Genomic DNA, 25,013 nt, shown 5'->3' with positions numbered 1-25,013 from the left:
AGAAGAAGCCCGGGGCCCTACCGAAGAGCAGATTGCAAAGCTGGGGGACCTCCATGGATTGGGCCAGTGGCGACAAGAGGGGGGACCTTCCGGGGACCTGTTTCTGGCATTTCAGCCGTCTTGGGAACAGTCCAAGGCTGATGGATTAAACCCAGATCTGTTGACTGGGTGTGAGTGTTTGATTGGTTCAGATGCTCCGTCCATCACCACCCCCTTTTGTACCACTTTTGGCCGCCATAAGTGTGGCAGGATATGCTCAGACATGAGTCCCTTGCTCACTTTGCCACTGGATTCAAGCAAGCCGGGCCGAAGACGGCTGAAATGCCAGAAACCGGTCCCCGGAAGCTTGTTTCCGGTCCAGGGAAGGCATGGCTTGGCAGTTCGGGCTGGACTGTTCCCATGAGGCACAGGGTCAGACTGATTTGCATATGGCCATGTCTGAACTGGGGTGGCAGAGTGGACTAAAGAACGGTGATGGATTAAACCCAGATCTGTTGACTGGGTGTGAGTGTTTGATTGGTTCAGATGCTCCGTCCATCACCACCCCCTTTTGCACCACTGGCATAGAAAGGAGCAGGGGTTTCCGTTGGGCATTAAAGGGTGTTTTTGGGTGCACTTATCGCCCGTGTGTCTGTGTAAAAGTGATGCCTTCACTCAGGCGTCCCATGCTTAGGGCTCCAATCTCCCTGCTCGGGTCGGGAAGAGCCCGCCAAGGCGCACTGCACAGACCAGTGAGGAAAGAAATGTAAACACATCTGCCTGTAATCAGAGCAGTCGCGGCTCTGGTCCTGGGCAAAGTAACAGGCATGCTGCTCCCTCCCCTCCTGTAACCAATCACAACGCTGCATGGCAGCGTTGTGATTGGTGGGGAGTCCAGTAGGCCAGCCTTCATAGAGCAAATGTAGAGTGTGCATGACTGCTCCGCCCACCCACCCGCCCCCAACCAGGCATTGACTCCCATCCGCCCCCAAGCAGGCATACCCTACTTCTGCTTTCTCGCAGCTCAAGAAGCAGAAAATAAAATGGTATTTAAAATACCATTTTATTTTCTGCTTTTTCGCGCAGCGAGAAAGGAGTGGGGCGGTGCTCAAACGCCCTAATGGAGCGGCCGCCACTGCCAGTGTGTCATATGCCTGTTTTAAATCTAGTGTAATGCAGCCTGCGTTGTGATTTGTTTCAGAGATGGTCCCCCTAACGTTGTACAGTATGCAAATATTCAGTGAGGTACTGCGTGTCTGCACGAAGCCACATTGGTCAATATGTATTAAATTCTGTAGACATGGGAGGAGGTGAAGTGCTTAATATCTTGTATTCTGTGGCTAGTAATGAGAGGGGGCGATATCCTGAAATGTCTTTGGCAGCTCGGCCTGATTTAGGAATGGATACCACCAGAGCCTGCGTTGTAGTGGACGGACCCTGTTTCCATCGCAGAGTTATACAGCTGTTCTAATTGGGGCACCATAATATCCGCAAAGGTGTCATAGAATTCTATTGGGACGCCATCTAGGCCAAGGGCCTTATTTCGTGGCAATGTCCGAATAGCGACCCTAACTTCTGCCCTATTGATAGGGCCTGATAAAGCATCTGGAGCGGTACGACCTCGTTGAGGAAAAGGTAGGTCCTCGTAGAAGGCATCTACGATGTCATCTGTCTGTTAAGGCGGGGCTTGGTATAGAATTTCATAATAAGTACAGAGTGCTTCATTTATATCTCGCTGAGTGGTTACAGTGGACCCCACCCCGATGTGGTTATCTCGTGAGTGACTACGGCTTGTGGCACATCATGTAAAATGCGCTCCAGCAGCGCCCCTGATATTTCCGCCTCTGAATGTTTTAACTGAGTGTATGACTTATAGTCTTTTATTTGAAGGCTTTCCAGCAGTTCAGCGGGTTTTACATGTGCCTCTTGTAATTCTGCTGTCTGTGTGCGGTACCATGCCGCTTCTTGTTCTAAGGCGGTTTTTAAATCCCATTCTACGTGTCTAGTGGAGGCAGTGTTGGCATTTTCTGTAAAATAATTTTGTATACCGTCCGTTATTGCATTCTTAAAGACAGGGTCTTCTAACATCTGAGGCCATCATTTCCAGGTTGGGGCCGTAGTGGCAGTGCTCCCCCGGCAACGGTTAGTTCTAATGGGCTGTGGTCTGAGAAGGTTTTTTCCAGATAGGTAGTGCGTGTGACTTGTGCTGTGAGGGGAGTAGAGCAGAATACTCTGTCTATCTGCGTGTGCAGGCGGTGGGTTGAGGAATAGAAGGAATACTCTCTGCTGTGCCAATTTTTGAGACACCAGACATCTCCCAACGCCTAGCCCTCCGACCACCTGGCCAGGGCCTCCGCCTGCTTGATGATCCCGCTCCTAGAATCGGGGGATGTGAACGGTTAATGTTAATATTCATGACTGCGTTGTAGTCTCCACCCAGTATCCTTGGGTACCCTGCCCAGTCCACCAGCACATCATTAATGTTCATCAGGAATTTATCTTGATCAAAATTAGGGAAGTATATACTTCACAGTATTACTTGCGCGCCATCCAGCGTTCCCTTTACTAGGGTATATCGGCCCTGTGGGTCTTTGCATTGTTCGAAGGCTACAAAGGGAACCCCGCCATGCACCCAGGTGGGAACCTGTGGTGATCTGTAATCTGTATTTATTGCTGCTTGATGTCATGCCATCTTGGAATACTGTGATGTCACCTGTGGGTCTTTGCTGGAGGTTCCACTCGAGTGTTCCTTGTGTGGCAGTTGCAGCTGCTGTGTCTTATCTACTGGCTGGACGTCTCTCTTCTCTTCAATAAATCTACAACATCCTTTTCCTGCGTCCGCCTCATCTTTACATTGGCGACAAGGATGGTCAGCTGTTCTTAACATTTAAAGGGGCATCTTCTTTTGAACGATCTCAAGGTTCAGAACTTTTCATTTCTACGTTTGCCCCAGTTCGACTCGACACTCATGTGAGAAAATTTCGAATTTTATATGCCTGCTGCGCACCTAGAAAGCCGTCACAGCCGTCGGACTTGTTCTCACTTTACCGCTGCTGTTTTCAAGACTTTTAATGTGCATCTGCAGCGTTTAAATTTGCCTATTTGATTTAATCGTCAGCGAGGCATTGACTGAATCTGTAGAAGTTCAACGAGGTTTTGTCTGTGCCAGCCGAGTTCTGCGAGGCAGTTTCTGTTTCTGTGAAGTTTTCCTTTCCTCTCGCTCTGCTCTCCCAGCGCCTCGTACTTTTCTTTCCATCTCGGCTTGCTCGCTGTTGTGATGACGCATTAGAACCTTGAGCGTACACCAGTGAAGCTTAACGACATAACGTCACTACGCACGCTGGCAGCCCTAGCAACTCTGATTCGTCACGACGCAGACGCTAGCAGCCTTGCCAACTCTTTGTTTATTGCCTACGCCTTCGTCACAGAGGATTATTCTACGCTGACGCACACAGCTTAAGATTACGTGTTCGTCACAAAGCGTTCACTCTTGCTGACGCGCACAGCTGATTTGTCTCACAGTTTTCCCTCGCTGATGGGCACAGCTGATTTTCCTCACAGAGTTTTCCCTCGCTGATGCGCACAGCTGATTTTCCTCACAGAGTTTTCCCTCGCTGATGCGCACAGCTCTAATTTTCTTTTATCAATTAACGCGCACAACTTCCTCAGATGGTCTCATTTTGTTTTTATTTTCTTCGCTGGTGCGCACAGCTCTGATTCTTATTAACTGCATACTGCCTTATATACTTGCATTTAAATTCTATTGTAACAAATACTTTTCCGATGTTTACACAGAGTGCTGATACTCCTCAAAGGTTTTCACAGAGCGCTGATGTGCACAGCTTTGTGTCAATACTCTTCTAAGGTTGTTTATAGGCTGATGTGCACAGCATTAATTGCTTTGCATTGCATTTCTAATTTTAATGTGCACAATTTTTACTATTTACTGATTTTACAAACATTTTCTATCCTGATGTACGCAGCTTTTATTTTCAAAGTTTCTCTACATTGATGCACAGAATTTGAATTTTTGTCGTACATTTACAGAGATATTTTCCTTTCACAGCTTTACTCGTTCTAACTAAGTAAAGGAAAACAAGGGGTTGACTTTTTGTTAATCTTCATCTTAATATAATGCAAAGTGTCACTCCTCCGGCTCCTTTTCTTCAGACACCTGGTGACCCACCTCTTGAATGGAAACTCTGGATAAGATCTTTTATGGCTTACTTGGGTGCAATTGATGGTTTGATATTTCGAGCAGAAAGGAATAAAAGCCTTATGTACTATCATCTTGTGGTTGAGGGCCAAAATGTGTTTGACCATTTACCTCCTTTTGTTCCTCCTGCTGGTGAAGATCCTGACGAGTTTGACATTGCTATAACCAAATTGGACAAGTATTTCATTAAAACCAAAAACATTGTTGTCCATCGTTACAAATTCTTGACCAGAGCTCAAAAACCTGAGGAAAGCATTGATACTTTTGTCACAGCTTTAAAAAATATTAGCTTCAAAGTGTGAATTTGAAAACTTCACTTCCCAACTTATCAGGGATCAACTGGCGGCACGTTGTTCGTGTAAGCAAATTCAAGGAAAATTGTTGACTTGCAAAGATCCTACTTTACATAAGGCAATTGACATAGCAACGAGTATTGAGACATCTTTGGAGGATTCTAAGCAATTGGAAGTTGCTCTCTCCAATACTTCTATTTCGAGTGCAGTTTCTAATAAAACACCCAATTATACCCCTCGTGACACACATGGCTATTTTAGAAGGATGGGAACTACTGGTACTAGAAGACCTTTCATGCCCAACAGACAATTCAGTCAAATAACTTTTTGTTTTAGATGTGGTTCCTCTTACCATGTGTCTAATTTCAAAAATTGTCCTGCTGTCAACCAACAGTGCAGCCAGTGTGGCAAAAATGGTCATTTTTCTAGAGTTTGTATGAGAGGTAAAAGAGGCAGTGTAAGGTGTGTCATGAATGATTCTTCTCCTGATTTAAACTCTACAGAAAACACAACTGAGAATTTAGAATGTGATGTAACTAGTCAAGAGTATGTAGTTGTTGTTAAGGATAGAGACGATGTAAAGCAAACATCATTTGTTCCTGATCCAGAAATTGATACTACTATTGAAAAACAGTGTGTTCAATTACTTGTAGACACTGGAGCGCGTATCACTATTGTTTCTCATGAAAAATACATTCTTTTTTGGCAAGATAAGTGTTTACTTCCTCCGGATGTTCTCACTGTAGCTTTTGAAGGGAGCAGAATTGATCTTTTAGGTTATTTTAGGACTGAAATTGGTATTTTTGGGAAATTTATCACGGGGAAGGTTTATGTTGCAAAGCGAGGCATTAATGTTCTTGGCCTCCTTCATCAAGCTAAGTTTGGTGTTACTATCAAACCTGGTTTACCCAATCCTGTATTTTTTGAAGGATGCAATGCTCCTTATTCTGCTTCTTCGATTCCTGTTCCTTTGTGTAACATTCTAAATAGTAAGACGTGGGAATGCAAGTTTGAGAACATTTTTGAAGACCGTCTTGGCAAAATCACCAATTATCAGCATTTTATCAAGGTCAAAGATAACATTATTCCTGTCAAACATAAACTGAGAAATGTCCCGCTTAGTATTAGAGAGGATTTGTCCAAACACTTAAGATCACTATGTGAACAAGGAATTATTGAAAAGGTTGAGTCCACTCCATGGCTTTTTCCCATTGTGCTTGCAAGAAAAAGGTCTGGTGACCTTATGATGTGTGTGGACTTGCGCAGCCTCAACAATGCCATCTGGGTTGATGGTTTTCCTCTTCCCCGCATCGAAGATCTAATAGCAAAAGTAGGTTCTTCTACTTGGTTTTCAAAACTTGACCTCAAGGCAGCTTATCACCAGATCGAGCAGCATCCCCAATCTCGACATCTAACAGCTTTTGTTACGCCTGATGGTGTATTCCAATTTTGTCGTCTTCCTTTCGGCCTGGCTCTGCTGCCGCCGTCTTTCAGAGGATCATGTCTGAAATGTTTGAGGAACTTTCTAATGTAGTAGTTTTTCAAGACGACATTCTTGTTTTCACTCAATCTGAGGTTGAACATGAGAAAGTAATTGAACAGGTTTTCACCATTTTAGAACAAAGAGGAGTAACTTTACAGAAGAGCAAGTGTGCTTTCAAAACTAGAGAGGTTGAATATCTTGGTCATATCATTTCGGAGAATGGTATCAAACCTAGACCAGGTTTAGTAAAAAGTATTATTGAGGCTCCTGCACCCTCCAACAAAGAACAGCTTTTATCCTTCTTAGGTCTTTTTTTGAGTTTTACTCGAAATTCATGAAAGACTATGCTAAGACTACTGAATGTTTCAGACTTTTATTAAAAAAGGGTGCCACTTTTAGCTGGTCTGATGAGTGTGAGAAGGGTTTTCAGCTTATAAAAGAGCATATCACTAAAGCACCTGCTCTACAACCTTTTATCGGTAGTAGAGAAACTGTGATCACTGTTGATGCATGCGAATATGGTTTAGGGACGGTTCTTTCACAATTGTCCAATGGCAGGGAATTTACAGTAGGATTTGCTTCCAGGACTCTCCGTCCTGTCGAAAGAAAATATTCTGTTATAGAAAAGGAGCTTCTAGCTTGTGCTTGGAGTGTTGAAAAATTCAAATCTTACTTATGGGGTAGACCTTTCAGGCCAGATGTAGGTAAAATAGATTTACCGATTCTTAATTACCGAAAATTACCGAATTTTACCGATTCGGTAATTAAGAATCAGTAAATCTGAGGGGTGGATATGTAGGTATTCCAGATGTGCTGGAATAACGATTCGGAAAAATTCAGTATTTACCGATTCGGTAAATACCGAATCGGTAATGCTCACTCATTCCTATGGGCTTTGAAGCCCATAGGAATGAATGGGCATTACTGATTCAATATTTACCGAATCTGTAAATACCGAATTTCACAAGGGTGCAGGGGGTGTCACTTTGACACCCTCTGGCACCCCCAAAACAGGCTTGGGTGCCATGTGGCAGGCATACATGCCCTAAGGGCAGGTCTGCCTGTCACATGGCATAGGTGTGCACACCGGAATCGGTATTTTACCATCAAATTGGATTGGATGGTAAAATACCGATTCGGTAAGGCCTCTGGGACTCAGAAGAGTCCCACCTACATCTGGGTACCTCAGATGCGGTAAATTTACCGAATCTGTATTTTACCGATTTGGTAAAATGACCGAATCGGTAATTTGACCGAATCGGTAAAAAAATGCCCCCTACATACCAGTCACCCATTTACCGATCGGTAACAGCCAAAATCGGCCGTTACCGGTCGGTAAATGGCCTGAAACGGCCACCTACATCTGGCCCTTGATCCTTCAAACTGACCATCGACCATTAGTCGATATTTTGTCAGGCAAAAATATTAAACGTACAACCGCCCGTTTGGCTAGGCTTTCTACTAAATTACTGGAATATAACTTCAAGGTCATTTACATCCCTGGAGGTAAAAATAAACGGGCATATTGTTTGTCCAGAATTCCCATACAAGATTCTGATGAACAAGAGTGGGAAACTGAAATTGAAGAGTGTTTTGTGGCCAATATTAGTCATGACTTTATTTCATTCGCCGAAAACGATTGGATTAAAGCAGTTGAAAATGATGACATCCTTAAAGAAGTAATTTCTTTTATACAAAAAGGGTGGCTAAAGGAAAAATCTCTTTCTTCTGAACTTCAGATCTATTGGAAAATTAATTCTGAACTTTCTTTGGAAAATGGCAAAATTGTTAGGAGTGACAAATTCATTCCTCCTTCTGTTTATAGAGAAAGATTAGTTTCGGATGCTCATTCTGGACATCTTGGAGCTACTATTACCAAGAGGAATGTTAGAGCGAATTTTTGGTGGCCAAAAATGGATAATCAAATTGTAGAGGCAGTTAAGCATTGTACACGTTGAAACACTAGTGACAAGGTTCTTGTCTTAGAAGGTGTTTCTGATTCCATTGTTCCTCCTCCTCCAGTCAGGGCTTGGCAGAAAATTGGTTTGGATTTTCTTGGTCCATTTCATGTTCTTCCTAACACTTCTAAATACTTTCTTGTTCTTGTTGATCATCTCTCAAGATGGGTGGAGGTCGAACCCATCAATGTTCCCAACTCTAAAAGTGTCATTGATTTCTTAAGTAAAATTTTCATGAGGGAAAGTTGTCCGGAAGAAATTCTCACTGACAACGGGGTACAGTTTGTTTCTAAGGACATGAGTGTTTTTTTGAATAACTGTTGTATTAAACATACTAGAACCCCTTTATATCATCCCCAGGGCAATGGTAAAACAGAGAGGTTCAATAGGGTTGTTGTTGAATGTGTGCAAGCAGCTTTTAGGTCTAAAAGTTGTATTTTTCAAGCGGTTAAAGACCTAGTATGGTCTTATCGTATTTCTCCTCATGTTGCTACAGGTTTGACTCCCTTCGAACTTATGAGAGGAAGAAAAGCTTGTTCTCAAGCTTATCCTTTTTGGATGGTCAAAAGTTTCCACCGAGGTTGTGATTTGGAGGAGGTATGGGAATGTGCAAATAAGAAATCTTCTGAATTACTGTCTAGTAATGTTGAACTAGGAAAGAGGGCTCCACTTAGTATTTGTGTGGGTGATTGGGTTAGAGTTAAAAATCCTGTCACAGTTAAGAAGGGTTTTTCTAAATTTCTTGAATCTCAGCAAGTTGTGGATGTTCGCAAAAATGCTGTTAAATTGTCAAATGGAAACTGGTGGAGCACATCTCGTGTTGCAAAAGATCCTTGTTTTCGTTCAACTGTACTTTCTCCTAAAATTGTTAAAGCTGAGAATGGTTTCAGGAAAAGCACCAGTGTGATTGTTAAGCCTAACAGATTTCGTGATTATATCTTATTTGTTAATTCAAGTTGTTAAACTCTATGTTTTTCATGTTTTTTTTAATGTTCTTTTTTTCTTTTCATTGATTTTTTTGTTTATTAAAAAGGGGGGAGGTGTGTGGTGATCTGTAATCTGTATTTATTGCTGCTTGATGTCATGCCATCTTGGAATACTGTGATGTCACCTGTGGGTCTTTGCTGGGGGTTCCACTCGAGTGTTCCTTGTGTGGCAGTTGCAGCTGCTGTGTCTTATCTACTGGCTGGACAGCTCTCTTCTCAGCAATAAATCTACAACATCCTTTTCCTGCGTCCGCCTCATCTTTACAGAACCCCCCTGGCAAAGGCAGAGTATAATGTGGAGAAGAATTGGCCTCTCCATTTCTTACACATCTTGAGGACTTCAGAAATAGTGAGGTGGGATTTTTGAATAAAGCCTGTGTGACCTGCGTCTGTTGAGCTGTGCATAAATTCTATGGCGTTTCTGTATTGACCCCAATCCCCGTACATTCCAGGTTATTATTGTGTAGGCGTCTGTCATTTGACTGTGTATCTTAGTGTATTATGTTTAAAACCCAACCAACACATGCACTAAGAATGAGAGCGCCAATCCAAACCCCGCAGACAAGGGAGCCGGGATCCGCGCTACCAGCAGGACCCCAGTCAAAATCTTAACGTATGCTACATAGGGTCTGAAAAGAACATACAATCACGTTTACTTCACTGCAGTCTCACAGCTAGATGCCTCAATTGCCCTGACCCTTTTATACATACTTACTTGTCTTATCTACTGGCTGGACAGCTCTCTTCTCTTCAATAAATCTACAACATCCTTTTCCTGCGCCCGCCTCATCTTTACAGAACCCCCCTGGCAAAGGCAGAGTATAATGTGGAGAAGAATTGGCCTCTCCATTTCTTACACATCTTGAGGACTTCAGAAATAGTGAGGTGGGATTTTTGAATAAAGCCTGTGTGACCTGCGTCTGTTGAGCTGTGCATATATTCTATGGCGTTTCTGTATTGACCCCAATCCCCGTACATTCCAGGTTATTATTGTGTAGGCGTCTGTCATTTGACTGTGTATCTTAGTGTATTATGTTTAAAACCCAACCAACACATGCACTAAGAATGAGAGCGCCAATCCAAACCCCGCAGACAAGGGAGCCGGGATCCGCGCTACCAGCAGGACCCCAGTCAAAATCTTAACGTATGCTACATAGGGTCTGAAAAGAACATACAATCACGTTTACTTCACTGCAGTCTCACAGCTAGATGCCTCAATTGCCCTGACCCTTTTATACATACTTACTTGTCTTATCTACTGGCTGGACAGCTCTCTTCTCTTCAATAAATCTACAACATCCTTTTCCTGCATCCGCCTCATCTTTACAGAACCCCCCTGGCAAAGGCAGAGTATAATGTGGTGAAGAATTGGCCTCCCCATTTCTTACACATCTTGAGGACTTCAGAAATAGTGAGGTGGGATTTTTGAATAAAGCCTGTGTGGCCTGCGTCTGTTGAGCTGTGCATATATTCTATGGTGTTTCTGTATTGACCCCAATCCCCGTACATTCCAGGTTATTATTGTGTAGGCGTCTGTCATTTGACTGTGTATCTTAGTGTATTATGTTTAAAACCCAACCAACACATGCACTAAGAATGAGAGCGCCAATCCAAACCCCGCAGACAAGGGAGCCGGGATCCGCGCTACCAGCAGGACCCCAGTCAAAATCTTAACGTATGCTACATAGGGTCTGAAAAGAACATACAATCACGTTTACTTCACTGCAGTCTCACAGCTACATGCCTCAATTGCCAGCCATCGGTGGGTCCGTTCCTCTGGCATCTAGCCACTGCCATGCTGCACCATTCTGTAGTGCTCAAATGTTAAATATTGTGTGGGAAGCATGCACTTACCACCCAGGAGTCAGACAGTTCTCAACCAGCGTAGCATACTCAGGTTAATCATGTCAAGGACAGTTATCATGCACCCCCCCCCCCCCCCCGGAGCGCCAACAATCTCAGTAGAGGGTCTCCGTCGGTCGGTTCATCAATCGGAATCCTGCTGTTGATTGTCATGTTTCTGTTCCTTGCGCTTGCCAGCAATTTTTTTGAGGAAGTCCTGGGCCACCTTAGGCATGGGAAGTATGGTGGTTTTACCTTCCCAGGTTACCTTCAGATGCGCAGGGTATAACATAGCGTATTCCACCTGCATGTTTCTCAGCTTCATCTTAACAGTGGCGAACTCCCTGCGGGCCTTTTGCACAGCTATAGTGTAATCCAGGTAGAATTCTAGTTGGTTACCTTGATAGTTCACTTGCCTTTTCTCCCGCGCCCTCCGTAGTATGTTGTTGCGGTCCCGATAATTTAAAATTTGAGCCACTATAGGTCTAGGGGGAGCGCCTGGTTGAGGATGGGACGCCAGCGATCTGTGTGCTCGCTCAACAATGAAGAGCGGAGATAGCTGTTCCACTCCGAAAATCGCTCGACACAGCTCCTCAACATATGTCTCCATGCGGCCCGTATTGGTTGTTTCAGGGACCCCCGCTATACGGATGTTATTGCTGCGCGATCTGGCCTCCAAATCTTCCGCCTTGGCCTTGATCACCTCCAACACCTTTTCCATTCCTCCACATTTGCTAGCAGTGGTATGTGCCTCATCCTCGACCGCCAATATACGGGTTTCAGCCACATCTAGGCGCTCCCCCTGTATGTCTAATTTGGCCGCCATGTTATCCACCCATCTGGTAAGATGGTCGAGCTTCCCGTTAATGTCCTGCAAGTTGGATTGTATTGCCTATTGCTTTCCGTGGCGTTGTCCACATCTGTTTCTGTATCAGAGTGCGCTGCAGGTCCACGCACCACCCTGCGTGATTCAAAGTTAAGCTTTGATTGCTGCTTGTCTGGTTTCCCCATCCTGATGGACGAGCTGGGACCTTAGAACACTTGTCTGCGAGCAGCACACTGTAGGAAAAAAGGTGCCCTGCGGCGCAGTTCTATGTCTGCGCTGTTGATCGTAGAAGGTGCAACTTATGATCGTTCCTGTGTTGTCCAAGACCAAGCACCCACTGTAGCGTCACCTGCTAGATCCAAGGGCGAACACAGGGTGGAGACGCTGAGATAATCAGGTGAAAAAGGCAGCTATGGGGGTAGGAAACAAACCGTGGCAGCATGAAACTGCTCGTGTCAGAAGGTGAGGCCAAGGCAGTGCTATCAGGTAAGGCTGTGCAATGTGAGCTCCCACCATCGTCTGCCAGATAACTACAGCCCGCGAAGGTAGTCGCAAGAAATCCACATGTATAATGCAATTAGTGGCTGCTAAGGCCCCGGCCTTCAGCTATCTGTGTGGCGCAGTAAGGGTCAAGAAAGGTTTTTGCCCTAGGACTGGGGTGCACTGCCCTACGCTAACGCTAAGACTCGAGAAGAGTGGATAATCAGTGGAGTATGAGGTGCAAGAGGGCGAGGGTAAAAAACCTGTAACCCCCCCAGTGGAGTGTCAACCTAGACTGACACTGTATCAAGACAAAACAGAAACCCATGCACACTCTAGAGTAAGTAAGTTGAAAAGTCAAAATAGAATCAGATACAGTTATGGAGACAAAGGCATGGAAAACACAATGGCAATAGTAATATTCAAAACAAGAGCAAAATGTTTCGTCGCGTGTGGCACAATATGCCTGCGACTATTTAGGGCTGTACAAAAATGAATAGAAGCCGAAGGTTGCTCAATCAGTGATAATTCCAACCCGACCGGGCTCAGGACCAGATAAATGCAAATGTTTCAAGTAGCGTTTCCCGCACGAATAATCCTTATTGGGTGAAGGAAAAGAATAGGATTGCGGAGTAAATCTGACCTTGGCGTTAGACAATGTTCAAGAGCATGTATTGAAGTGCTGTTCATAGAAAACCCATCGGTATTGGGTGAAGTAAGGATTTAGGGCGAGGATACGTGCTAATGGACAGGTGCGCCCAGCAGGCGTGTCATCTCGTGTGTCGGCTAGCGGGTATTATCATGATCCACAAAATGGCCGGCTCCCGGAATCTTCCAAACCATTCTCGCCAATCAAAATGGAAAGCGGCCCGCGCTCCAGTCACTCAGCTCACCGGGCAAGCTTATGGTCATAGTTCTGCCTGTGGCACCCCCGCTTCGCCATGTCAGGTGGATAGCAGTCACGCTGTTGGCAATGCAGGTCCAATGTGGCTACGGCGAGAGTGAAACACTGCACAGTGTATTGGGCGCGGGGTAGGCAGTGGCAAAAATCGGCAGTGTAATGCGAGCAATATCGGCCACTGCTCCAGATGATGCAGGCTTACCCGCCATCCGAGAGCCGTCACTTTCTCACGGTCCCCACTCTACTGCCGCTTGCAGCACACATTCGAGCGGCTCCGGCAGGTCCCCGCACCTGATGTCATCCATGGTGTGAGCGGAGTATGAGGAGAAGGGGCTGCAAAAGATGGCAAGGGGGAGCTCTCCTACCTGACCTGGAGGCTTTCCCCACGTTGCTCCCTGGAGGCTGCCATTTTAGGTCGATGGTGGTGTTGCAGACAGAAGCGCCCAGATCAGTTCACAACAGGAGCAGTGAGCTTTAAATTACCGCATCTCAGGGTACAAACTCGGGCCGCCGCGGCCGTGATCACTGGGCTCCAGGCGCCCCGCTCCCCGTCGTAGCAGCGCTCAGTTCACCGCTCAGCTCTCCAGTCGGCCAACGGGCGGCATCTTGTAGGGTGGCAGCCGCCATGCACTGGAGATGGAAAGGCTCTCTATATCCTCATTCCGGGCACCGAGTGCCGTCAAAATCGCTCTGCAGCTTCTAGACGCGTTCCGCTGCTGACCGCTTCCAGTGGCATATCGTCTGTTTTAAAGGCGAAAACACGCAGGGCCGAGGTCTGTCCGGCGGAGCTGTCACTTCAGGCAGCCATCCCGCAGTGCGCCCTCTAGCCCCCCCTTTGTGGGATTATTATGGCGTGATTTCAGAGAAGCCGTCATTTTCCGATTTCGTAGTTTACTTTGCGTGGAGGACCCTGATGCTGTCGAGGGGGACATAATCTCCAACCATTCATCTGCATCTTCCGGGGTGTCGAAGAAGTTTGCTTTTTGGTCATATATGACTTTCAGGCAAGCAGGGAAGAGTAGGGCATACTTCAGATTAAGAGTTCAAAGCTTCTTTTTTATCGCCTGATGTGAGGACCTTTCCACTGTACTTGCCTCGTGTAATCAGGGTTTTTATAAGATCCTCTGATTTTCATATTGTATTCGGGATCCCTCTCTGTCCTTTTAAAGCAGCGTGTCTCGATCCCTGAAGTTCAGGATCCAAGCAATTATGGGACAGGGCATGGCCCCTGCTGTTGGTCTGCCTGACGGAATTCTGTGTGCCCTTTCCACACATAAGAAGTTTCAGAGGCCCTCCGAGGCCACATGCTCCCTGAGCCGTTGCTCCATAAACTTGGTAGCTTTGGGCCCTTCACATCCTTCCGACAGACCTTTAACGTGAACATTATTCCTCTGAGCTCTTCCCTACGCATCATCAATCCGTTCCTGTTGTCCCAACACTTGGAGCTGTAGCTGTGTCCGTTGCATTGCTTGCTCTTTGTGCTGTGGCACCAGTGAGTATATTATCTTTAACGCTGGTGGCAAGTTTAGCATGGTCTGCTTTCAGAAGTGTGAATCCTGTTGATAGGGAGCCGATTTTTTGCTCTATGCCTTTTCTGGAGTCCCGAACTTCCTGTAGGATTATTTGTTGCTCTATGCCTTTTCTGGAGTCCCGAACTTCCTGTAGGATTAAGTCTAGTTTGTCGGGTTCTGAAGTCATGTTTGTTGGTGGGACACAGCTCAAGGAAGGCTGATGAGAGGCGGTGGTCCGTATTCTCCATTTGTTGTTTGCCTGTAGGTGTGGTCGTCTCCGGGACTTTACTTTTGGGGCCTCCCATTTTTATTTGTTTCCCTGCACAGCACCCGGAGGCCACACAGCGTGCCTATGGATAGAAGTGTCTATTTGGGTGCAATGTCTCTGTTATTGCACGGGGTGATGCACTGACTTCAGCAGGCAGCTCAGTGTGGTCTGTCGTATGTATGGTTCTAGCCTGAACCAGTGGGCCCCAGTAGGCGATTCTGTGTAGTGTCTTCGGTAGTTTCCTCCAACTCGCAGCCCCCCACCCCACTGTGTTGTTGCACAGGTAGCTGATAAATTATGTTACCCAAGTGAAGACTTTGCTTTTAAGTTGGTGAATTCTCTTTCAAGCAGTTAGCTCGGTTCCATTCTCGAGTTGCCCTTTGTTGTATGCGGTGTCCACTCTGTCCCAAGCCTGAACTACCTCCAGGAGCTCCTTCGTTCACCCTCCAGTGTCTGCGTGCTGCAATGGGGGAGGAGCAGGGTGACTTATGTTGGTAGGTGCAGCAGAGTGTCTTGCTTCCCTCAGTAGGCCATATGATGCGTAACACTTCACACAGTGGGGATTCCTCCGCCCAGCATCAGGGAAGGCCCATGTTTATGGGCAGTATCCTGGGGCCTACTCAACCTCTTTGTGTATATAAAGTAGAAGGAGGGTGGATGGGGGAGCACCGAGAGTCTCTACTGACCATTTTTCTTTCGTGGTCGAGCACAGCCACTGCATGTTCGTCCCAGGCCAGTCACAATGTAGGACAGTGCCCAGGTGTTGCCCGGAAGTGCTGCCGGGCCACCGTTAGTCCTGTGCAGAAGGGGTGTTTGGGCATTTCACATACCCAGGGGGAGCTTGCAGGTCTTCGCTCACCCACTGGAGATCGCAGCCAAGTCTGGTGTTGCGCAGGGGCGAGGTTGTGAGCTGTACCGTGCACTGCGCCAGTTTGCTGGCCTCTGTTGCCGGCCATCCAACCCCCGGGGCCCCACTTAGGCCTGCCTCCACTCTCCAGCCCCCTGCTCGTCGTCTGTCCAGTGGTCCCAGTAGTTCAGTACAATGCAGGTTTGGGGGGAGGGTGGACACAGCCTTCCGCCACCAAAGCTGGAGAGGCGCGAGTTCGCTCAGTGTGTCATGCCGGGGACGGGTCCAGAGGACTCAGTGATGCAGCTCTCAGGGTCCTTGCCCGCATCCAGGGTTCTCTATAGCTCCGGAATGCAGGGGTCCCCAACTGGTTGGATTATCGTACCTCTCTGTGCCGTCCTCGTCCCCGTGATCTCTCAAATCGGTGTTGTTTAACCCGTATCGGGATCAGGCGAATTGGTTTGGCCTCAAATGGATTCAGCACAGTCGCTGTGTTTGGCTGCCCAGAGGTCCCATCAACTGTTTTAGAGTGGGTATATCATCCGCCTTCCGCTGTGCAGTCACACTTCTCTCGTCTGGGTGTAGGATGCATCCTAGCAAAACAGGTTTTGGCAGCATTAGTTGGTCCGGGCGTGGAGCTGTCTCAGAGTGTGTCCACTATGCACAGAGGTTGGTCACGCTCTGTGGTTGTGAGTGACTGTATTGGAGAGGGAATGTCTGTGTGAGTGGCTGTAAGGATGTGTGAATGGTAGTATGGATGTGTGAATGGTTATGTCAGTGGTTATGTGGGTGTGTGAGTGGTTGTATGGGGAGTGAGAGGCTGTCAGTGGCTGTATGGGTCAGTGAGAGACTGTGTCAGTGGCTGTATGGGTAAGTGAGTGGGTGTTTGGGTGGCTGAATGGGTAAATATGTGGGTGTATGAGTAAGTGGCAGTGTGAGTAGCTTTATAGGGGAGTATGTGGGTGTATGAGTACTTGTATGGGTGAGCGAAAAAAAGCAAAGGTTACAGGGACGTTATAGGTAGGAAATAGCATCAAAAACTTTAAAAATTCACAGAAAAAAGGGTACAGGGACATTTACTTAGGATCAGATTTTACACACACAAAACCATATCAACTCAGCAGTTATCGTTACATGGGCTAATTATAACTTACGCCACCCACAATGCACTGCTTATGAAGCGGGCAGAGAAACACATGAAGAAATTGCTTCTGCCTGTAGAGCGTAGGATTTTAAGCTGATTCCTACGGGTAGGAACAATGCTGGCTCCCTCTGGCATCACGGAGGCTTAGGGACCCCCGCTGGCCCCCAACAATAATGATGTGGGTGCCCTGGGTGGGCTCAAGGGCACCCACCCTTTACGGGCAGGGCCATTTTTGTAAATCTTTTTTTATGAGTGGTAAAGACTTGTGTGGTAAAGCTGTTACGTGGTCAAGGCATATGCATGGTAAAGACTTGTGTGGTAAAGGTGGTATGTGGTCAAGGCATATGCATGGTAAGGACGTATGTGGTGAAGGTGGTACGTGGTAAAGACTTGCGTGGGAAAGGTGTTACGTGGTCAAGGCATATGCATGGTAAAGACTTGCGTGGTAAAGGTGGTACGTGGTAAAGGTATTGCGTGGTAAAGGCATTTGTTGGAATGTATGACATTATAATTAGTCTAATCCTGCACAATCTCTTGACTTGAAACTAAACCATCCATTTCTCTTCCTACCCTGGAAGGGGAGTTACTCCTTCATTTTGTGGAAGTGAAACTCTGTTTCCAGTGTCAGAGTCAGATTGGGGTCTGTGAATTCTCACTTACTAACTCACAAGTTAGCGTTCATTCACAAACTTACAAGGCGAAGCTTGCGTGCGCTGCATTTACTAGTGTGTGATTCTACACACGCAAAACATGTACACCTGGCAGCGATCATCTGACTAGTTTAGTTTTCAAACATTGTTGAAAGAGCTGCTTAGTCCTAAAAACTCCAACTCTTTGAGCATAAATAGGATAAGCTGTAAACAACTATTCTGGGGACACAGACAAGCCCACTGACACTTAGGGCCAGATGTATCAAAGGGCTTTACCCATCTGTGTCTATGGGGAAATGTGTTGATACATATGGCCCTAAGAGAGAAACAGTAATAACACTTAATCACATGCCCTGGAAAGCCCCCTAGTCCTGCTCATCATACAGACCCATCTCCCTCCTAAACATTCTTGCTAAACTATTCACAGGCATTCTGGCACACAACCTAGTCCGTTCATAATGGCCTTATGACTGCAAGTCACAGCAGTAGTGAGATAATACTGTGCCGTTAATGAAATGGATGCTTTCCAACACTGAGAGGACACTGGACACAATGTCTGCCAAGGGCCCGATTTATATTTAGGCGGATGGTTTATTCTGTCATAAATGTGGCAGGTGTCCCGTCCACCCTATTAAAAGTGCATTATATCCTGTGTCAGTTGTAATAAAGCGGACGGGATCTGTCATGTTTGAAGCAATAACCTGTCCGATAAACTCTAAATCAGGCCCTATGTCTGCAGCAAGTGTTGTAGAAGGAGCGAGAACCAGCATTATAGGCCTGCTCTGTTTGTACCTCATAGGTACCTATATATGCACCTCATCTGTTTATACCTCACAAGCACCCACCTGTGCACTCTCTCTGTTTATAGCTAATAGGCCCCTTCCTGTGCACCTCCTCCTTTAGTACCTCCCAGGTGAGCTTCTGAAATGAAGCTTGTGAGCTCCGTACTGCCAACCACGGCCTCTTGACTGTCAGGCCATTATCTGCATCTGCATGCTTCAAGTGTGTCTCCCTGCCTCACCCAACAATGAACCCTGTGGAGTGAGTACACAAATAGAGGGGAGTAGGGAGCTGAAGGACATGGAATGAGGTAAACCTGGATAAAAGAAATATGAGATGGGAGAAATGACACTTCACCTGTGGACAACAGACACCTCCTCCCGCTCTACCAAAGCCCTGTTGAGTCACAAAGTAGCATCGTGGCCTTCAAACAGACAACAATAAGTCAAATATCTTGTAAATGTTGAAAAACAAAAACAATTATTTATATGCACACATCTGTTGGATTGGGAGATATTTCAGTTAAATTATTGGTTGTGATGGATTCTCTATAAGGAATAAATGACTGATATCGTTGAATAATAAATGTCATGAATTAATGTTTGTGTGCCATATCTGTGTGCGCAATATAAAGACGGGCCTTTGCAATCAGCCCCTCATTCTGTTTCACAGAAAACCCTGGAAGGAGCTGCTGATTGAAATACAACAGGATCTTAACTTTACCTACTTTAGGAAGAACTACTCACTTTTTAAGTTGTCTTTCAGGGCAGAATCAGTCAATAGTTCAAGGGAGATGGATATATATTACGCTGATAGAAAATCCACCTCAACTCAGGATAATGCTCCAGTCTTACAGGTTAGAAGGATCCAGAAATGCTTGAGCCAGGAGGGCTGTAAAATGTGTTGAAGGTGACTTAGGGGCTTATTACGAGTGTGGCGGTCTTCCGATGGGACTTCCACAGCGGAGGTACCAGGCAGACTGACAAGCCCATTGTGACCCCGCCGCCGGATTATGACCTAAATCCAGGGTGGGTGGGCGGTGCAGCAGCGGTCTCGCAGCGGCTGTATTAGGCTCATTAGAGAACCTAAACAGCATATCACCACCTTAAGAGTGCCTGCAGCACGTTCCTGCACCATGTCATGCATGCCACACTGTGCAGGAACAAGGGCGCAATTCCATGAGGTTGCACAACATGTGCCCCCTGCATGCAACCCCAGGAGCAGAATCGGCCGGGGCCCTGTGAGGGCCCCCTTACCTGCATGTCCTTTATCCTTTTCATGGTGGGTCCCCGCCATGAAAAGGGCGGTGGATATGCAGACGTAATATGCTCTGCGACATCGGCACTGCCAACATATTCAGGGTGTTTGCAGACCGCCTCCACAGCGGGATCCTTGATCCTGGCGGGGTGGCGGTCTTGTGGCGGTCCTCCCACCACACTCATAATACGGCGGTCAGACCGCTAGGATGGTGGCAGTTGGACCACCACCGTGCGTACGGCGTGGAGAAGTGTGGCTCACTGGTTAGAGGAGGCAGACCCTGAAGCAGGGGTCAGACCCGGGACCAGGGTTCGATCTCCGACGCGGCAGGGTCTTGAGCTCAAATGTCCACGGGCTCGATAATTCTCGCTTCGGTGCCTACTCAAATCAGGGGTTCACACTCTGCAACTCTGGGCAATAGCTTGCTCAATCTCCACTTCGGCCCCCCTGCGGCGGGATGCCTGGCTTTCACCTTGGGGGTACCCAGTAGGGGACATCTCGCAGGAAAAAACCAGGACGGGTTCCCAAAGCCAGCGCCTTGAGACCCTCTAGTGGTGATAAGTGTGCTATATAAGAAGCCATATTACATTATTTATTACATTATTATCATGAGGGCCGTCGCACTCGTAGTAAGGCCCTTAATGAGCTGCAAGGTAAAGGCGGGAGTTTGCATTTGAGCTGATCCAGTGTGAACATGAAAGCATTGTGAAAAAGGTGTCTGGAGTTACCTTTGATATATATACTTCCTAAAGAGTTACCTTTGTCATGTATACTTCCTGAAGAGTTACCTTTGTTATACACTTCCTGAAGAGCTACCTTTGGTAGATACTTTCTGAAACTGAATTAACAGCAGCACTTCCTGATTCCTCTCTTTTTCAACAATTTGTTCTGTTTAAATGAAATCTTGTCAATGTATATCTACCTAAAACTGTCTATGTAGCATGAGTGCTCTGTGACTGCCCTTTCTTTAGTAAGTTACTCAGTGAATAATGGTAAATCACTGCTTTTTCAGAAGTAAATAAGATGTGACATGTTCAACCACAGTTTTAATGAAATATCCATGTATGGTAAAATGTTCCTTACTAAATTTCAAATATGGTAGCGAAGAGATGTCTTCTACAGCTGATTAAATATTGTGTATTCACATTATATTACATTTGCATTTAGTAATATTGCATTTCTTTACATCCAACAGAAAATAAGCCTTAAATGCACGGATTGATTATGAATAATGAAGAAAACACATCAAACCTGCAACAATTATCAAAAATAAGGAGCTCCAAAAACTTCAGTGCAATCCGAGGCAGAGGACAGATCCAGGAAGAAGCAGTCAAAGGCAATTCAGTGAGTGAACGAGTCTGAGCTCTGCACCTCGACACCCCAAGACGAAGAAATGACCTCAACAAAATTAAGACAACCAAGACAACAAAACTGACAAACCACCTGCATAAACAAGTGTCCAACACCAGCTTTGATCATGAGGCCGGTATGAGAGTTGGAGGAAGGTCTCGTGTGTATTTGGGATCCATAGCTTGGAACAAACTCCCTCTTCAGCTTTGAGCTGTTAGCAACATGATAATGTTTAAAAAAGGTTGAAAACTTGGCTTTTTGTCCATGTTTGAAACAACCGGATTTACTTTCTTTTCTGACCTCTGCTTTGCCCCGGGACACTCTTTGGGGTAGCTGTACACATTACGAGTCGCTTCACCATCATGATGTGGCTAGAGCAGTGCTTCGCTATCGAAACTGGCAACAGACCACCATTTAGTGCTCTAGGTGTATTGCAAACTCTTTCTAGCCAAACCACAGGCACCAGGGAAAAGCACAACAAAGTGGAGCCTAACAACTGAAGGGAAAAGGAACAAGTGGTTCTGCTGCCTAAAGCACAGAGTATTGTCCCAATTTGCACCTACCGGAAGGAAGATTAAGCTTTACCCGAAGCATGCGTAGCCATTATCCATTCTAAAAATGCAATCACCCACAAGGAAGCCTTACTTATGTTATGAATGTGGCAGGTATTTACTGAGTCTTGTATTTTATTGTTAAATCTAAATCAAGTGTCCAAAATATCACACACATACAGGGAATGTGAAAATAACGCAAGTGGTTTATTAACTATGCTGACCCTTCAGGAAACACGGTCAGGAGACAAAACGTGCAATTGTATTGAATATGTCAAGAACTTTAGCCAATTAGAAACCCTAAAAGAGCATCAGCGAATACAAACAGGGGAAAAACCATACCATTGCACTGAATGTCTAGAGAGCTTCAGTCAAATTGCAAACCTCCACAGACATCAGAGAATACACACAGGGGAAAAACCCTACCTTTGCAAGGAATGTTTGCAGAGCTTCAGTCGGTTATCACACTTCCAAACACATCTGCGAATACACACAGGGGAAAAACCATACCATTGCAATGAATGTGTAAAGAGCTTCAGTCGGTTATCACATCTCCAAACACATCTGCGAATACACACAGGGGAAAAACCATACCATTGCAATGAATGTGCAAAGAGCTTCAGTCAAATTTCAAACCTTTACACACATCAGAGAATACACACAGGGGAAACACCATACCATTGCAAGGAATGTGTAAAGAGCTTCAATCAGATTTCGCAGCTATACACACATCAGAGAATACACACAGGGGAAAAACCATACCATTGCAGTGAATGTGTGAAGAGCTTCAGTCAGTTACAAGAACTTCAAGCACATCAGCGAACACACACAGTGGAAAAACCATACAATTGCAAGGAATGTGTGCAGAGCTTCAGTCGGTTATCACACCTCCAAACACATCTGCGAATACACACAGGGGAAAAACCATACCGTTGCAATGAATGTGCAAAGAGCTTCAGTCAAATTTCAAACCTTTACACACATCAGAGAATACACACAGGGGAAACACCATACCATTGCAAGGAATGTCTAAAGAGCTTCAATCAGATTTCACAGCTACACACACATCAGAGAATACACACAGGGGAAAAACCATACCATTGCAGTGAATGTGTGAAGAGCTTCAGTCGGTTACAAGAACTTCAAGCTCATCAGCGAACACACACAGGGGAAAAACCATACCATTGCAAGGAATGTGTAAAGAGCTTTAGTCAATTATCAACCCTCCTTAGACATCAGAAAATACACACAGGGGAAAAACCATACCATTGCAGTGAATGTGTGCAGAGCTTCAGTCGGTTAGCACACCTCCAAACACATCAGCGAACACACACAGGGGAAAAACCATACCAGTGCAGTGAATGTGTGAAGAGCTTCAGTCAGTTAACAGCCCTCCGGAGACATCAGCGAATACACACTGAGGAAAAACCATACAATTGCGGTGAATGTGGAAGTAGCTTTACTTACTCTTCAGCACTAAGAAATCATCAGCGAGCTCACAAAGGGGAAACAAATCTTTTAAATGCCATGAATGCTTGAAAAGCTGTAGTCCATTATCACTCCTAAGCAGGCATCAGCGAACACACGCAGAAGAAAAGCCTTCAAATGCAATAAATGTGTGAAGCAATGTAGTCAATTATCAAGCCTATGTAGACATCAGCTTACACACACTCTGTAAATACTGTACAACTGTAGTGAGTGTAGAAGTACCTGTAGGAAATCTTTTGCATTAAGGATTCATCCGTTAATGCTCACAGAGAAAAATCCTTTCAGGTGCAGTGAATGTGTGAATATCTTCTGTCAGTTATTAAACCTTCGGATACATCAACTAACATACACAGAGTAAAAATGAGCATTGCAATGAATGTCAGAAGTGATTTTGTCAATTGCAGACACACCTGGGCTAAACCTTACAATTGCACTAAAAGTGTGACAAGCTTTTGTCAATTTCTTATCCTGCATAGCCTCAGCAATCACACACAGTCATTTAACTCACTTAGAAATAATCCTAGAGATGCAGTGAATTCAGAAAGAACTTACGAACATTAACAATAATATTGACTCATCTGAGGGCATAGACAGGAGCAGAACAGTGCCGTTATTGTGAGATGAAGGAATTACAGGAAAAATATATAATTATGTGGGATATTCAAATACCAGATGAATGAAGACTCGACTAGAAGAAAAGAAGAAAACCAAAGATTTGTAGAATAATAAAAGTGTCTGTTCCCAGTGATTGTTCACTTTGGTACACATAGTAAAAACAACATGATATAACAGGAAATCCACTGGGAGACTAGCACAATGTGGAATAAAAGAAAAGAAAACTGGTGGTTTTTATTTGGCGACGAAGAATTACAAAGAAAAGCATCCGAGAGTTCCTGTTCATGCTACCTGTAAAAGTGTAGTGAGAATACGGTTCTGCCTGCACACATTGCTATATTAGCATAAGTGAGTTAGTTGCTCAAACGCCATTTTGCTGCTTTTGCACATGACACTACATGTTTCTGTTTTTATAAAGACAAACTGCTTGCTTTTCCTTCACATGAGAACGGTCTGTTTTTCACATCTCTAGACTGACAGTGCGACCTCAAGTCTGCACAAAGTGTTCAAGGTTAAAATAACAATGTATGCTGTTGATGCAGGTTGATCGACCCACGCTCTAGACACAACACGAACACAGGTGCTCATTTCTGAAACTCAGCTGCTTTTAATATTGGACTGCATGCATGAGACTAGCACTTGGAAAAAACCTTTCCATCGACAAAGAGCTGTGCTGATCTGGGATGTGATTCACTTTACCTGACTTTGGAGGTAGGCGGTCCCCGTTTTAACCTAGAGATCCTCTATTATTATTATAATACCTAGCAAGGTGGAGGGTGGTACAAAAGGCGCTATAGACCTGGTTCCACTATCATTATAATATGATTTCTCCCTTTCTATTTTATGGAATTGTAACAATGCTGATTGTATTGATTTTATGCGTCTTTTTACTGATGTTACCAACGATATTGCATCTTAGAGCACGTAGTTGAAATAAACATTTTAAACTATACCTTGTCTCTGATTACTCACATTGTGGACATTTATGAGAATAAAAATGAAATAGTGTTCTTGATTTACACTATTCCTGAGAGGTCCCAAAGTCACTTGTTCTGGGTTGTCTAATCATTGGTAGCTTTGCTTTAGTACGGAGAACGAATGAGACACTGATGCTAGTTGGATAGGGGTTCTGGGCACTGAGGTGGGTTTTAGGTACACCACAATACACTGAGGTCCTGGTTTCCTGAGCATAGTTCTGTGCATAATCAGAACCCCTCCAACATGGCGCTCAACGTCTTGATTAGAGCTTTATATGTCCACAATACCCTTACCACTGTTTCCGGTTAACAGGCGTGACGGATTAACCTACCTATACGAATGTGTTATAGGTTCATTCAAACTTGAGATTTATAAAAAGGTTCACGTTTTGAATTACTACCCTTTTTGTGTTGCAATTTATAAATTGTTTTTCTTCTCTATGTCCTTATGGGTGATATTGACATAGCTCAGCCCTTTGAGCTTTTCTACTCTTGGGTTATATTTCTTGCAATAAATGCGGATGAGGATACATTCCATACATACGTTCACACTGCGATTCCTGTGAACTACACTCCATATAGGACACAAGAGATTCCAATTTCGGCATGGC

General features: G+C 45.2%; 1 protein-coding gene across 1 annotated transcript in view; it reads left to right on the top strand.

Moving 5' to 3' along the window:
- The window catches only part of LOC147737563 (uncharacterized), a 90,987-nt gene extending 66,646 nt beyond the window's left edge, over positions 1 to 24,341 (top strand). Inside the window, exon 2 of the mRNA XM_086936453.1 lies at positions 20,617 to 24,341. Coding sequence (XP_086792579.1) covers positions 21,428 to 22,861 — 1,434 coding nt within the window. The 5' untranslated portion in view covers positions 20,617 to 21,427 and the 3' untranslated portion in view covers positions 22,862 to 24,341. The remainder of the gene's footprint in view (positions 1 to 20,616) is intronic.
- The last annotated feature ends 672 nt before the right edge of the window (positions 24,342 to 25,013 follow it).

The sequence above is a fragment of the Lissotriton vulgaris genome, chromosome 1_1 (assembly GCF_964263255.1).
Source record: "Lissotriton vulgaris chromosome 1_1, aLisVul1.2, whole genome shotgun sequence".
Lineage (NCBI taxonomy): Eukaryota > Metazoa > Chordata > Amphibia > Caudata > Salamandridae > Lissotriton > Lissotriton vulgaris.
The sequence above is the reverse complement of the archived record's forward strand: the minus strand, read 5'-3'. Positions and strand labels throughout refer to the sequence as shown.